We start from the raw sequence: 15438 nt of genomic DNA, 5'->3' as shown, positions 1-15438 counted from the left end.
CAGTGTGTGCCAGGTTTATATTCAGAGAGCACAGTGTGCAGTAGTATTATATTCAGAGAGTACAGTGTGTGCCAGGTTTATATTCAGAGAGCACAGTGTGCAGTAGTATTATATTCAGAGAGTACAGTGTGTGCCAGGTTTATATTCAGAGAGCACAGTGTGCAGTAGTATTATATTCAGAGAGTACAGTGTGTGCCAGGTTTATTTTCAGAGAGCGCAGTGTTCAGTAGTATTATATTTAGAGAGCACAGTGTGTAGTAGTATTTTATATCTTGAGGGTACAGTGTTCGATTGTATTCTATTCAGAGGATAAAGTGTGAGGTAGTATTATTTTCAGAGAAGTCCGAGTTTGGCAGCATTATATTAATTATCATTTTCATGTAGAGGATCAGACTCCGCTGACAAAGTAATTGTCACAATTCGGCTGGCTGGAGGTGGATCCTCTGTGTCAGCAAGGGATTGGCGTGGACCGTGTCGGTGGACCGGTTCTAAGATGCTACTGGTATTCACCAGAGCCCGCCGCAAAGCGGGATGGTCTTGCTGCGGCGGTAGCAACCAGGTCGTATCCACCGGCAACGGCTCAACCTCGCTGACTGCTGAGAAGGCGTGGGACAGAAGGACTAGGCAGAGGGAAGATCAGACGTAGCAGAAGGTCGGGGCAGGCGGCAAGGTTCGTAGTCAATGTGGATAGCAGAAGATCTGGAACACAGGCTTTGGACAACACTAAATGCTTTCACTGGCACAAGGCAACAAGATCCGGCAAGGAAGTGCAGGGGAAGTGAGGTAATATAGCCAGGGAGCAGGTGGATGCTAATTAGGCTAATTGGGCCAGGCAATTAAATCTTAGAGAGCTGGCGCGCGCGCGCGCCCTAAGGAGCGGAGCCGAGCGTGCCAGGATATAACAGCCGGGGGCCGGGACAGGTGAGTGACTTGGGATGCGATTCGCGAGCGGGCGCGTCCCGCTATGCGAATCGCATCCCCGCCGGCAATGTCAGTGCAGCGCTCCCGGTCAGCGGGTCTGACCGGGGCGCTGCAGAGAGAGAAACGCCCCAAGCGCTCCGGGGAGGAGCAGGGACCCGGAGCGCTCGGCGTAACAGTAATGAACCAATGCCATCTGGGCGTCAAGTTCTGCAAAGAGAAGATTTAGCTGGACCCAGTGGTATGTACCATCTGAATTAGATAAGGGAAGACTATAGAGAAGACGTCACCTGTAGTCACTGATGCCATTGTGTATTCTCCTCACTATAGAGAAGACGTCACCTGTAGTCACTGATGTCATTGTGTATTCTCCTCACTATAGAGAAGACGTCACCTGTAGTCACTGATGTCATTGTGTATTCTCCTCACTATAGAGAAGACGTCACCTGTAGTCACTGATGCCATTGTGTATTCTTCCTCACTATGAGAAAGGTGCAGGAAAAAAGTCGTGATCTTCTGTGGCGCTGCCTCTTTGAGATCGAGATGCAAGTTCAGTCACATATGGTAGAATCTTAATTATTGGGCCTGGAGTGCTGCAGATTTTCTGTGTATGTATGTATGTATGTATGTGTATATATATATATATATATATATATACACACACACACACACACACACATAAAACGTCCTCCTCTAGGAAACAGCACCCAACACGAAGTCCAGGTATTATGCAGACTACAAGCATTGCTTGAAAAAGGCTTGCTAGCCGAAACATCGCACTTTATGCTCTGATGCAAATAAAAACCTTGTAGCCTGCATAATACCTGGACTTCGTGTTGGGTGCTGTTTCCTAGAGGAGGAAGTTTTATGGGGATCCAGTGTGGCATACTGGGGGACACTTTGCACCGCACTAGAAGCCGTCCTGTGCTCGAATTTTCACGGTGATTCATATATATATATATATATATATATATATATATACATATACACACCATTGTTTCTCAGGGTGCCCCAAGCAGTTGCAAAACTGCAATTGGGCATGGTGGGAGTTGTAGTTTTGCAACAGCTGGAGGCACACTGGTTGGGAAACGCTGATGTGTGTGTATATATATATATATATATATATATATATATATATATATATATAAAACGTGCATGTGTGAGAAATATCTACTGCATCTTCAGTCACGGTATGTGTTATTGCAGTGTTAGTCAAGGTATGGCAGTATTGTTGTGTTTTGGTATGGCATTGTTATTTAGTCACGGTATGGCGATATTGTTCTGTTTTGGTATGGTAGTGTTATTCAGTCACGGTATGGTGGTATGTTTCTGTTCTGGTATGTCGTTTTTATTCAGTCGCGGTATGGGGTTTTGTTCTGTTCTGGTATGGCAGTGTATGTGTATGGGGCAGTGTATATGTGTATGGGGCTGTGTATGTGTGTGTGGGGGCTATGTATGTGTGTATATGGGGGCTTTGTATGTGTATATGGGGGCTTTGTATGTGTGTATGGAGGCTTTGTATGTGTGTATGGGGGCTGTGTGTGTGTGTATGGGGGCTGTGTATGTGGGGGCTGTGTATGTGTATATGGGGGTTGTGTATGAGTATATGGGGGTTGTGTATGAGTATATGGGGCTGTGTATGTGTATATGGGGGCTGTGTATGTGTATATGGGGCTGTGTATGTGTGTGGGGGCTGTGTATGTGTATATGGGGGCTGTGTATGTGTATATGGGGCTGTGTATGTGTGTGTGGGGGCTGTGTATGTGTGTGGGGGCTGTGTATGTGAATATGGGGGCTGTGTATGTGTGTGTGGGGGCTGTGTATGTGTGTGTGTGGGGGCTGTGTATGTGTGTATATGGGGGCTGTGTATGTGTATATGGGGGTTGTGTATGTGTATATGGGGCTGTGCATGTGTGTGTGGGGGCTGTGTATGTGTATATGGGGGATGTGTATATGGGGGGTTGTGTATGTGTATATGGGGGTTGTGTATGTGGATATGGCGGTTGTGTATGTGTATATGGGGCTGTGTATGAGTATAGGGGGCTGTGTATGTGTATATGGCGGCTGTGTATGAGTATAGGGGGCTGTGTATGTGTATATGGGGGCTATGTATGTGTGTGTGTGGGGGCTGTGTATGTATGTGTGGGGGCTGTGTATGTGTTTGTGGGGGCTGTGTGTGTATATGTGGGCTGTGTGTGTGTGTGTGTGGGGGCTGTGTATGTATGTGTGTGTGTGTGTGTGGGAGGGATGTGTATAGGGGCTGTGTATGTTTGATGGACGTGAATTTTATTTATTTCTTACTAAAATGCTGATGTTACCCCAAATTTTTCATTTTCAAAAGGGGTAATAGGGGAAAATGTCCCCTAAAATTTTAAACCCCATTTCTCTCGAGTTAGGAAATACCTCGAATGTGGATGTAAATTGATCTGGGGGTGCACTAGAGGGCTCAGAAGGGAAGTAGCGACATTGGGCTTTTGGAAAGCGAATTTTGCTGAAATGGTTTTTGCAGGGCATGTCACATTTAGGAAGCCCCCATGGTGCCAGAACAGCGAAAAATACCCCACATGGCACACTATTTGGGAAACTACACCCCTCAAGGAATGTGACAAGGGGTATAGTGAGCATTTACACCCCACTGGAGTTTGACATATCTATGTAACAGTGGGCTGTGCAAATGAAAAATTAAATTTTTAATTTTCACGGACCACTGTTTCAAAAATCTGTCAGTCACCTGTGGGGTGTTCAGGCTCACTATACCCCTTGTTACGTTCCGTGAGGGGTGTAGTTTCCAAAATGGGGTCACATGCTGGTATTTCTTTTTTTTTTGTATTTATATCAGAACCACTGTGACCAGCAGCCACCCCTGTGCAAATCACCAGTTTAGGCCTCAAATGTTCATGGTGCTCTCACTCCTGAGCCTTGTTGTGCGCCCGCAGAGAATTTTACGCCCACATATGGGGTATTTCCGTACTTGGGAGAAATTGTGTTACAAATTTTGGGGGTCTTTATTTCCTTTTACCTCTTATGAAAATGAAAAGTATGGGGCAACACCAGCATGTTAGTGTAAAAAAGAAAAAAAAATTGCGCTAACATACTGGTGTAGACCCCAACTTTACCATTTCATAGGGAAAATTTGTAGCGCAATTTCTTCCGAGTACGGAGATACTCCATATGTGGCCGTAAACTGTTTCCTTGAAATACGACGGATCTGTAGTGAGAGAGCGCCATGCGCATTTGAGGCCTGGATTAGGGATTTTCATAAGGGTGTACCCGGATGCAAGCGTTTCACTTGTCTCCTCCACCAAAAATGCTGTACGTCAGTTTTCCCCAAACAGGGTGCCCCAGCTGTTGCAAAACTCCCAACATGCCTGGACAGTCAATGGCTGTCCGGGAATACTGGAAGCTGGAGGCTCCGTTTTTGAAAAATTGCCGTACAAGGCGTTTTTTATTTTTATTGGGGGGGGGGGGGTCGGAGACAGTTTAAGGGTGTAGTGTATATGTAGTGTTTTACTCTTCATTTAGGGTTAGTGTAGTGTAGTGTTTTTAGGGTACAATCACCCAGGCGGGGGTTTACAGTGAGTTTCCCGCTACAGCGGAAAATTTGCCGCATCTCAAACTTGAAGCAAGAAACTTGCTGTATACCCCCACCCATTTGAATGTACACTGTACATTCACGTGGGGGTGGGGGCAAAACTACGACTCCCAGCATGCACTCACAGACCGTGCATGCTGGAAGTTGTAGTTATGCAACAGCTGGAAGCACACTGGTTGGGATTGGGAAACACTGAGTTAGGTAACAGACTAACGAAGTGTTTCCGCACCACTGTCTGTTTCCTAACTCAGTGTTTCCTAACCCATGTGCCTTCAGTTGTTGCAAAACTACAACTCCCAGCATGCATGGTCTGTCAGTGCATGCTGGCAGTTATAGTTTTGCAACAGCAGGAGGCACACGGGTTGGGAAACACTGAGTTAGGATACAGACAATGTTTCCCAACCAGTGTGCCTCCAGTTGTTGCAATACTACAACTCCCAGCATGCACAGACAGCCGAAGGGCATGTTGGGAGTCGTAGTTATGCAAGAACTGGAGGAGAACAATTTGGAGACCACTATGTAGTGGTCTCCAAACTATATCCCTCCAGATGTTGCAAGACTTCAACTCCAAGCATGCCCAGACTGCCCAGGCATGCTGGGAGTTGTAGTTTGGCAACATCTGAAGGGCCAGATGTTGCCGAACTACAACTCCTAGCATGCATGGACAGTCTTGGCATGCTTTGAATTGACATCTGGAGCGCTACAGTTTGGACACCACTGTATAGTGGTCTCCAAACAGTGCCCTTCCAGATGTTGCAAAACTACAACTCCCAGCATGCTGAGACTGCCCAGGCATGATGGGAGTTGTAGTTCTTAAACATCTGAAGGGCCAGATGTTACAGAACTACAACTCCCAGTATGCCTGGACAGTCTGGGCATGCTGAGAGTTGTAGTTTTGCAACCTCTGGAAGGACAGTGGTCGCAAAACTACAACTCCCAGCATTCCCAGACAGCCAAAGGCTGGAAGTTGTAGTTTTGAAACTCCTAGAAGCAACAGTAAAGATTACTTTACGGCAATCTTCACTGCTGCATCTGGGACATTGCCGCCACTTGCCTGCCTCCACTTGCCTGCCGTCACCTGTCAACCACCGGTTCATCGTCCCTGGCCCCCGCGTGAACCCAGGTAACCGGCGCCGGCATTTCATCTTTCCCCGCTCTGCCCTGACATCCAGGGGCGGGCAGAGCGGGGGGAATTAACTTTCACCCCCGCCCCTGCGATTCACCGGTCAGTCCTGACCGGCCAATCGCAGGGGATAGGAGGAGGTGGCACCCCTGCCACCTCGCTCCTATCCTTTAGGATGATCGGGGCTGTCTCTGACAGCTCCGATCATCCCTATTTTCCGGGCTTTCGGGTCATCAAAGACCCGATCAGCCCGGAATCGCCGCAAATCGACGATCTGAATTGATTGGCGATTTGCGGCGATAGCCGACATGGGGGGTCTAAGGACCCCCCAGGCATTTGCACAGGATGCCTGCTGAATGATTTCAGTAGGCATCCCGTTCCGATCCCCGTCTGGCTAGAGGCGGGGATCGAAATTCTCACAGGCGTACAGGTACGCCCTTGGTCCTTAACCCCCCCTGACCACTGGCACTTTAAGCATTAATAACTCTGGGATGCTTTTACTTTTAAATTTGTTTTTACGTGACATATTCTACTTCATGGTAGTGGTAAATTTTCGTCGATACTTGTATTATTTCTTGGTGAAAAATTTGAAAATTTGATGAAAAATTTGAAAATTTAGCATTTTTCTAACTTTGAAGCTCTCTGCTTGTAAGGAAAATAGACATTCAAAATACATTATATATTGATTCGCATATACAATATGTCTACTTTAGATTTTCATCATAAAGTTGACATGTTTTTACTTTTGGAAGACATCAGAGGGCTTCAAAGTTCAGCAGCAATTTTCCAATTTTTCGCAAAATTTTCAAAATCAGAATTTTTCAGGGACCAGTTCAGTTTTGAAGTGGATTTGAAGGGCCTTCATATTAGAAATACCCCATAAATTACCCAATTATAAAAACTGCACCCCTCAACGTTTCCAAAATGACATTCAGTAAGTGTGTTAACCCTTTAGGTGTTTCACAGGAATAGCAGCAAAGTGTAGGAGAAAATTCAAAATCTTCATTTTTTACAGTCGCATGTTCTTGTAGACTCAGTTTTTGAATTTTTACAAGTGGTAATAGGAGAAAAAGCCCCACAAAATTTGTAACCCAATTTCTCTCGAGTAAGGAAATACCTCATATGTGTATGTCAAGTGTTCGGCAGGCGCAGTAGAGGGCTCAGAAGGGAAGGAGCGACAATGGGATTTTGGAAAGTGAATTTTGCTGAAATGGTTTTTGGGGGCATGTCATATTTAGAAAGCCCCTATGGTGCCAGAACAGCAGAAAACCCCACATGGCATACCATTTTGGAAACTTTACCCCTCAAGGCACGTAACAAGGGGTCCAGTTAGCCTTAACATCCCACAGGTGTTTGACGACTTTTCGTTAAAATCGGATGTGTAAATGAAAAAAAAATTTTTTTTTCACTAAAGTGCAGTTTTTCCCCCAAATTTACCATTTTTACAAAGGGTAATGGGAGAAAATGCCCCCCAAAATTTGTAACCCCATCTCTTCTGAGTATGGAAATACCACATGTTAGGACGTAAAATGCTCTGCGGGCGAACTACAATGCTCAGAAGAGAAGGAGCGCCATTGAGCTTTTGGAAAGAGAATTCGTTTGGAATGGTAGTCAGGGGCCGTGTGCGTTTACAAAGCCCCCCGTGGTGCCAGAAAGGTGGACCCCCCCACATGTGACCCCATTTTGGAAACTACACCCCTCACAGAATTTAATAAGGGGTGCAGTGAGTATTTACACCCCACTGGTGTTTGACAGATCTTTGGAACAGTGGGCTGTGCAAATGAAAAATTTAATTTTTCATTTTCACAGACCACTGTTCCAAAAATCTGTCAGACACCTGTGGGGCGTAAATGCTCACTGCACCCCTTAATACATTACGTGAGGGGTTTTGTTTCCAAAATGGGGTCACATGTGGGGGGGGGGGGGTCCATTGTCCTGGCACTATGGGGGCTTTGTAAACACGTTGCCTTCAATTCCAGACAAATTTTCTCTTCAAAATCCCAATGGTGCTCCTTCTCTTCTGAGCATTGTAGTTTGCCCGCAGAGCACTTTACATCCACCTATGGGGTATTTTCTTACTCAGAAGAAATGGGGTTGCAAATTTTGGGGGGCTTTTTTCCTATTTTCCCTTGTGAACATGAAAAATTTAAGGTAACACCAGCATTTTAGTGAAAATTGTTTTTTTTTCCTTTTTCCCATCCAATTTTCAGGAAAATTTGTCAAACACCTGTGGGGTGTTAAGGCTCACTATACCCCTTGTCACGTTCCGTGAGGAGTGTAGTTTCCAAAATGGGGTCACATGTTGGTATTTATTTTTTTGCGTTTATGTCAGAACAGCTGTAAAATCAGCCACCCCTGTGCAAATCACCAATTTAGGCCTCAAATGTACATAGTGCGCTCTCAATCCTGAGCCTTGTCGTGCACCCGCAGAGCACTTTACGCCCCACATATGAGGTATTTCCGTACTCAGGAGAAATTGCGTTACAAATTTTGGGGGTCTTTTTTTCCTTTTACTGCTTGTGAAAATAAAAAGTATGGGGCAACACCAGCATGTTAGTGTAAATTTTCTTTTTTTTTTTTACACTAACAGGCTGGTGTAACCCCCAACTTTTCCTTTTCATAAGGGGTAAAAGGAGAAAAAGCCCCCCAAAATTAGTAGTGCAATTTCTCCCGAGTACGGAAATACCCCATATGTGGCACTAAACTGTTTCCTTGAAATACGACAGGGCTCCAAAATGAGAGAGCGCCATGCGCATTTGAGTACTAAATTAGGGATTGCATAGGGGTGGACATAGGGGTATTCTACGCCAGTGATTCCCAAACAGGGTGCCTCTAGCTGTTGCTAAACTCCCAGCATGCCTGGACAGTCAGTGGCTGTCCAGAAATGCTGGGAGTTGTTGTTTTGCAACAGCTGGAGGCTCCGTTTTGGAAACACTGCCGTACAATACGTTTTACATTTTTATTGGGGGGGGGGGGCAGTGTAAGGGGGTGTATATGTAGTGTTTTACCCTTTATTATGTGTTAGTATAGTGTAGTGTTTTTAGGGTACATTCGCACTGGCGTGTTACTGTGAGTTCCCGCTAGGAGTTTACGCTGCGGCGAAAAATTTGCCGCAGCCCAAACTTGAATCAGGAAACTTACTGTAAACCTGCCCATGTACCCTGTACGTTCACATGGGGGGGGGGGGCAAACCTCCAGCTGTTTCAAAACTACAACTCCCAGCATGTACTGACAGACCATGGAGTTGTACTTTTGCAACAGCTGGAGGCACTGGTTGGAAAACCTTCAGTTAGGTTCTGTTACCTAACTCAGTATTTTCCAACCATTGTGCTTCCAACTGTTGCTAAACTACAACTCCCAGCATGTACTGACAGACCGTGCATGCTGGGAGTTGTATTTTTTTAACAGCTGGAGGCACACTGATTGGAAAACCTTCTGATCGCCGAAGAGCATGCTGGGAGATGTAGTTATGCAACAGCTGGAGGTACTTAACTACAACTTCCGGCATGCTGAGACAGCTGTTTGCTGTTTGTGCATGCTGGGATTTGCAGTTTTGCAACATCTGGAGTGCTACAGTTTATAGAACACTGCACAGTGAGCTCCAAACTGTGACCCTCCAGATGTTGCAAAACTACAAATCCCAGCATGCCCAGACAGCAAACAGCTGTTTGGGAATGCTAGGAGTTGTAGTTTTGCAAGATCTGGAGGGATACAGTTTAGAGACCACTGTATAATGGTCTCAAACTTCAGTCCTCCAGCTGTTGCAAAACTAGATATTCCAGCATGCCCAAACAGCTGTCTGGGCATACTGGGAGTTGTAGTTTTGCAACATCTGGAGGGCTACAGGTTAGAGACCACTGTATAATGGTCTCAGACTGTAGCCCTCCAGATGTTGCTAGGCAACTTACCGGCTTCCGTAGGATCCAGGGAGCCGTCCTCTTCTGCCGCACGACATCGCCGATCACCGTCGCCCGCAGCCTCCGGATCGGTAAGTGGATCTTCGGCGCCGGTCCCCGCCGGTTTCCCCGTTCTGCGCCGCCTATTGTGGATGGGCAGGACGGGGAAAACTAGAGTTAACCCACCCGCCCCCGATCTGCTATTGGTGGTCGCCACCAATATTGGTGACCACCAATAGCAGGGATAGGAGGGGTGGCACCCCTGCCACCTCACTCCTATCACTTCAGGGGGATCGCAGGTGTCTTAGTCACCATAGACCTGTATGACCTGGAATCGGCGCAAATCGCAAGTGTGAATTCACTTGCGATTTGCGCCGATTGCCGACATGGGGGGGGGGAGGTGTCTAATGACCCCCCTGGGCATTTGCACGGGGTGCCTGCTGATTGATATCAGCAGTCACCCCGGTCCGGTCCCCACCCGGCGCACGGCAGGGACCAAAATTCCACCAGGCGTATAGATACGCCCTTTGTCCTTAAGTACCAGGACGCAAGGGCGTATGCATACGCTCTTTGTCCTTAAGTAACAGGATGCAAGGGAGTATGCATACGCCCTTCGTCCCCAACAGGTTAAGTACCAGGACTCAAGGGCGTACCCATACGCCCGTGGTCCCCAACAGGTTAAAAAAGCCACCTGATTGGTTGCTATGGACAACTTCTCCACTTTTCCTCTCACAGGTTTTCATAAATCTCCCCCAGTATGTGGGAATATTCACAAATTTTTAGGGCAGTTTTACAGTATCCAGAATAGGGTATATTTGATTATAGCAGAGTGTGGCGCAGTTACATAGTTTGCAGCACAGTGTTTTACTGCACTACCCTCTGCTGTAATCTAATTAAAAATGCATAATTAGAAAAATCTATTGGGGGGGGGGGGGGGGTCCCTGGGGGCAGACTCAGGGACAGGCCACTAGGTTGAAGCGAACCCCGGCCTTTACCTGTGTAAGGGGGCCAGAAATCTCTGATGGCAGCCCTGTCTCCTACCCTATATATAGAGGCTAACTTTTAAAGATTGCACTTACACCACTACCATCAGGTGTTGCACCAACTGGCCTCGACATATGCATGGAGCTGTAGGTGGGCATTTGCCAGGACCTTAGGCGCTCCTCAGTATGACATGATGAGATTGTGGCATAAAGATGCAGAATTCTTTCCCCTTATTCATCAGCTTTAGCCATCTAGCTTCGAAGAAATATTCTATACATTGACCAATATTATGGCCTGCAAGTTTAGCTTAGACTTTGTGCTCCTAGATCAGTGTTTCCCAACCAGGGTGCCTCCAGCTGTTGCAAAACTACAACTCCCAGCATGCATGGACAGCCTTTGGCTGTCTGGGCATGCTGGGAGTTGTAGTTTTGCACAGCTGGAGGCACCCTGGTTGGGAAACACATTCCTCTGGAAGCCATTCATGGTACCAGACAGTTTCCCCCACATGGTAGTCAGTAGCAGTGCCCTTCCCCTCCCCCTCCTGGATGCTTACCTTCTGCGGCTCTTCTACCCTCTTCCCAGCGGCTCCGGCGGCGGGGGGCTTCCTTAGCATGGGCTCTTCCTTTCTCTTCCTCTGTGCTCCGGCATCTGATGAAGTCACTCGTTCGCAGAAGCAGGAAGAGCTCAGCCTGGCCTCTTGTGTTCTCTGGCTAACTTGAGCCAGCGAGCACAAGAGTGATTGACTGGGTGAGGAGCCAATGGCTCTGTCAAACCTTCCACCGAGCACCGCATTTAACTGCAGACGCCTCATTAAGAGGCATTTACAGTTAAATGCGGGACATGTGGGGGCCAATAGCGGGAATGTCCCGCCGGATCTGGGATGGTTGGGAGGTATGGTTATAGGGCTCAGAATATGGAGATTTAATATAGAAAATAAAAGGAGAAGCACAAGAAATGAAAATGCACAGCATTCTAAAAGAATTAAAGGGGTTATCCACCATAAGGTGATTTTAGTACGTACCTGCCAGACAGTAATGGACATGCTTAGGAAGGATCTGCGCTTGTCTTGGGGCTAAATGGCTATGTTGTGAGATTACCATAACACTGTGGCTAGCTTTTTGTGAACTGGTATTTCCTGTTTAAGTTTTCTTCTTTGCCTACAAATCCTATAATTCCATTTTCCTCCCTCCCACACATCAGCCACCCGACCCATTAAAACATAAATGAGCTGCATCCATTCAAAAGACCTGTGTTTTCAATCAGGGTGCCTACAGCTGTTGCATTAGTTGCAGATTGAGCTCACTCCCACCAAGCGATTGCTCAAGCCATTGAAGCAGACAGGCTCCCTGTCATCAGCTGACTAGTGATTGCAACCTGGGAAAAATCTGAGACAACAGTCATTTTGTATGCTGTTTAAAAATAAATCAAATAAGAAAACCTATATATTATGAACTACACTAACTTTACAGCCCCTGTAGCATAGTCAAATAAAAAAAAATCCCGGAATACCCCTTTAAGGGGTTATCCAGATGCTAAAAAAACTTTATATATTGTTAGGGGTGACATGAAAGTAAAACAAAACATATATTTATGTAAACGAAGAAAGTAGAAACTGATCCAGCACTTGGATAAAAAGTTGCAGCTTTATTTTGGTCCGAATCCAACAAACAAACTTTCCACGGTAAAACCGACACCCTCCCTTGTCATACGCGTTTCAGGCGCATGCGCTCTCTTCCTCATATATTTATGTACCTGACTCCCTGTCATCTGGTCTCCCTCAGCTCTATCTACCTAATTCTGAGACAAGCTCTTCTTGAATCTGATTGTCTGAGCCTCGACACTAGGGGGAAGAGTGTTTCCCTTAAGTAGGAAGTAGGTAAAGTAGTGGGGGACTAGATAGCATCACAGCAGGGTGATTGCAGGATGGGGTAAGGGGGGATTTGTGATCCGTTGTGCTCCTCCATGTTGTTTCAGCTCCCCAAGAAGGAGCGAGTGCAGCACCAGATCCCGGCTCCCAGTCCTGTGCACTAAAAGACTTGTATTGTAGGCTGCAGGTCCTGGCAGGTGTACAGAACAGGAGCAATAGCTCTGCACTGGAATGTACAAACCGTGGACTCCACAGTGCCAGGACCCTTACACTACAAATCATTCTTTGGTCTTGGCAGTTTAGAGCCCATGTTGTGTACATTCAAGTAGTCATCCCTTACACTTGCAGGGTGCTGTAAGAGATCTAACAACATCCTACTCTGAAATCACACAATCAGCTCCAGCTCACCCCCTATGTAAATCACAGCCCCTCACTGCAGCATCAGAACACAGTATTGTAATGAAGGGTATGCTCATCTGACAGATTCACTGTCAGTCAGAGAGGATCCAAAAACCTTCATATCTCGAGAATGGGGAGGAAGAATTTTTTTAACTAAAAACACCGGTAGATTTAGGGCGCCCTAAGATTTTAAGGGGTATTAAAAAGTCACAATGTCTGGGGAGGCCACAGGTCCTAGAGAACAGAGGACGTTACTGTACACTCTGGCTGCATGGTACTTGGCGCACCAGGACGTACATGTATGTGCTGAGTGTCTACTGGATTATGAATCGAGCGCAGTAGCTGTTTACTTTATAGAGCTGCGGCTAATGGCAGACATCAGCCATCATGCTGATACCCTATATTAACCCTTCAGATGCCATGATCAATACTGATCACAGCTTCTGAAGCATAACAGAGAATATGAGGCCACCATATCACCATCATACACCCACTGCACAATCTCTGGGGTATAATGAGTCAAGATGGCAGCCAAATCTCCTCTCACCTGCTCCTGGCCCACTTTGGCAATCTTTTTCTGGCAGACCATAGAAGCAGATCTCCGATATTACTTATCACTGCTATGCCTATGCATAATCTAATGACTGCTATAAATATTCTCCAATGGAGTTAAGAGGAAAAAAAAAATGTTTATATATGTAAAAAAAGTTTCCACCCCAATGAAATAATAAATAACCCTCTTTTCCATTTTACAAGTGAAAAAAATTAGATTAACAAAAATATTTGGTATTGCCGTGTGTGGAAATGTCCAAACTATTAAAATAAAATGTAACCCCCTTAAGGACATTGGGAGTTTTGATTTTTTTCCTCTTTGCTTTGTAATAGCCTTTACATTTTACACCTACACACTCATAAAAGGCTCCTTTTTTGGCTTCACTAACTGTACTTTGTAATAACATCACAAATGTTATCACAAAATCTACTGTGAAACAAAAAAATAAATATTTGTGGGGCAAATAAATTCTATTTTGTAAATTTTGGGGGCTTCTGTTTCTAATAATGACACATTCAATGACACTGACCTTACGGTTCAGACATTTACGCACACAGTGATACCACATAATTTGAAACCTTAACCCCTTAAGGACCGAGCCCTTTTTCACCTTAAGGACCAGAGCATTTTTTGCAATTCTGACCACTGTCACTATAAACATTAATAACTCTGGAATGCTTTTAGTTATCATTCTGATTCCGAGATTGTTTTTTCGTGACATATTCTACTTTAACTTAGTGGTAAAATTTTATGGTAACTTGCATCCTTTCTTGGTGAAAAATCCCCAAATTTGATGAAAAAAATGAAAATTTTGCATTTTTCTAACTTTGAAGCTCTCTGCTTGTAAGGAAAATGGATATTCAAAATAAAAAAAATTTGGGTTCACATATACAATATGTCCACTTTATATTTGCATCATAAAATTTATGAGTTTTTACTTTTGGAAGACACCAGAGGGCTTCAAAGTTCAGCAGCAATTTTGAAATTTTTCACAAAATTTTCAAACTCGCTATTTTTCAGGGACCAGTTCAGGTTTGAAGTGGATTTGAAGGGTCTTCATATTAGAAATACCCCATAAAAGACCCCATTATAAAAACTACACCCCCCAAAGTATTCAAAATGACATTCAGTAAGTGTATTAACCCTTTAGGTGTTTCACAGGAATAGCAGCAAAGTGAAGGAGAAAATTCAAAATCTTCATTTTTTACATTCGCATGTTCTTGTAGACCCAATTTTTGAATTTTTGCAAGGGGTAAAAAGGAGAAAATTTTTACTTGTATTTGAAACCCAATTTCTCTTGAGTGAGCACATACCTCATATGTCTATGTTAATTGTTCAGTGGGCGCAGTAGAGGGCTCAGAAGGGAAGGAGCGACAAATGTTTTTTTGGGGGCATGTCACCTTTAGGAAGCCCCTATGGTGCCAGGACAGCAAAAAAAAAAACATGGCATACCATTTTAGAAACTAGACCCCTCAGGGAACGTAACAAGGGGTAAAGTGAACCTTAATACCCTACAGGTGATTCACGACTTTTGCATATGTAAAAAATATTAAAACATTTTTACCTAAAATGCTTGGTTTCCCAAAAATGTTACATTTTTAAAAAGGGTAATAGCAGAAAATACCCCCCAAAATTTGAAGCCCAATTTCTCCCGATTCAGAAAACACCCCATATGGGGGTGAAAAGTGCTCTGCTGGCGCACTACAGGTCTCAGAAGAGAAGGAGTCACATTTGGCTTTTTGAAAGCAAATTTTGCTCTGGGGGCATGCCGCATTTAGGAAGCCCCTATGGTGCCAGGACAGCAAAAAAAAAAAAAAACACATGGCATACCATTTTGGAAACTAAACCCCTTGGGGAACGTAATAAGGGGTTAAGTGAACCTTTTTATCCCACAGGTGTTTCATGACTTTTGTATATGTAAAAAAAAAAAATTTTTTTTAACCTAAAATGCTTGTTTTCCCAAAAATTTTACATTTTTAAAAAGGGTAATAGCAGAAAATACCCCCCAAAATTTGAAGCCCAATTTCTCCCGAGTACGGCGATACCCCATATGAAATACGACAGGGCTCCAAAGTGGGAGCGCCATGCGCATTTGAGGCCTAAATT

General features: G+C 45.0%; 1 protein-coding gene across 1 annotated transcript in view; it reads right to left on the bottom strand.

The window, feature by feature from the left end:
• Nucleotides 1-15438, bottom strand: part of LOC130291899 (uncharacterized) — a 65942-nt gene that overhangs the window by 31025 nt on the left and 19479 nt on the right. Inside the window, exon 7 of the mRNA XM_056541331.1 lies at nucleotides 11067-11309. Within this exon, the coding sequence (XP_056397306.1) occupies nucleotides 11067-11309 (243 nt within the window). The remainder of the gene's footprint in view (nucleotides 1-11066; nucleotides 11310-15438) is intronic.

The sequence above is a fragment of the Hyla sarda genome, chromosome 9 (genome assembly GCF_029499605.1).
Source record: "Hyla sarda isolate aHylSar1 chromosome 9, aHylSar1.hap1, whole genome shotgun sequence".
NCBI lineage: Eukaryota > Metazoa > Chordata > Amphibia > Anura > Hylidae > Hyla > Hyla sarda.
Note: the sequence above shows the minus strand (reverse complement) of the source record. Positions and strands in the feature narration are given on the sequence as shown.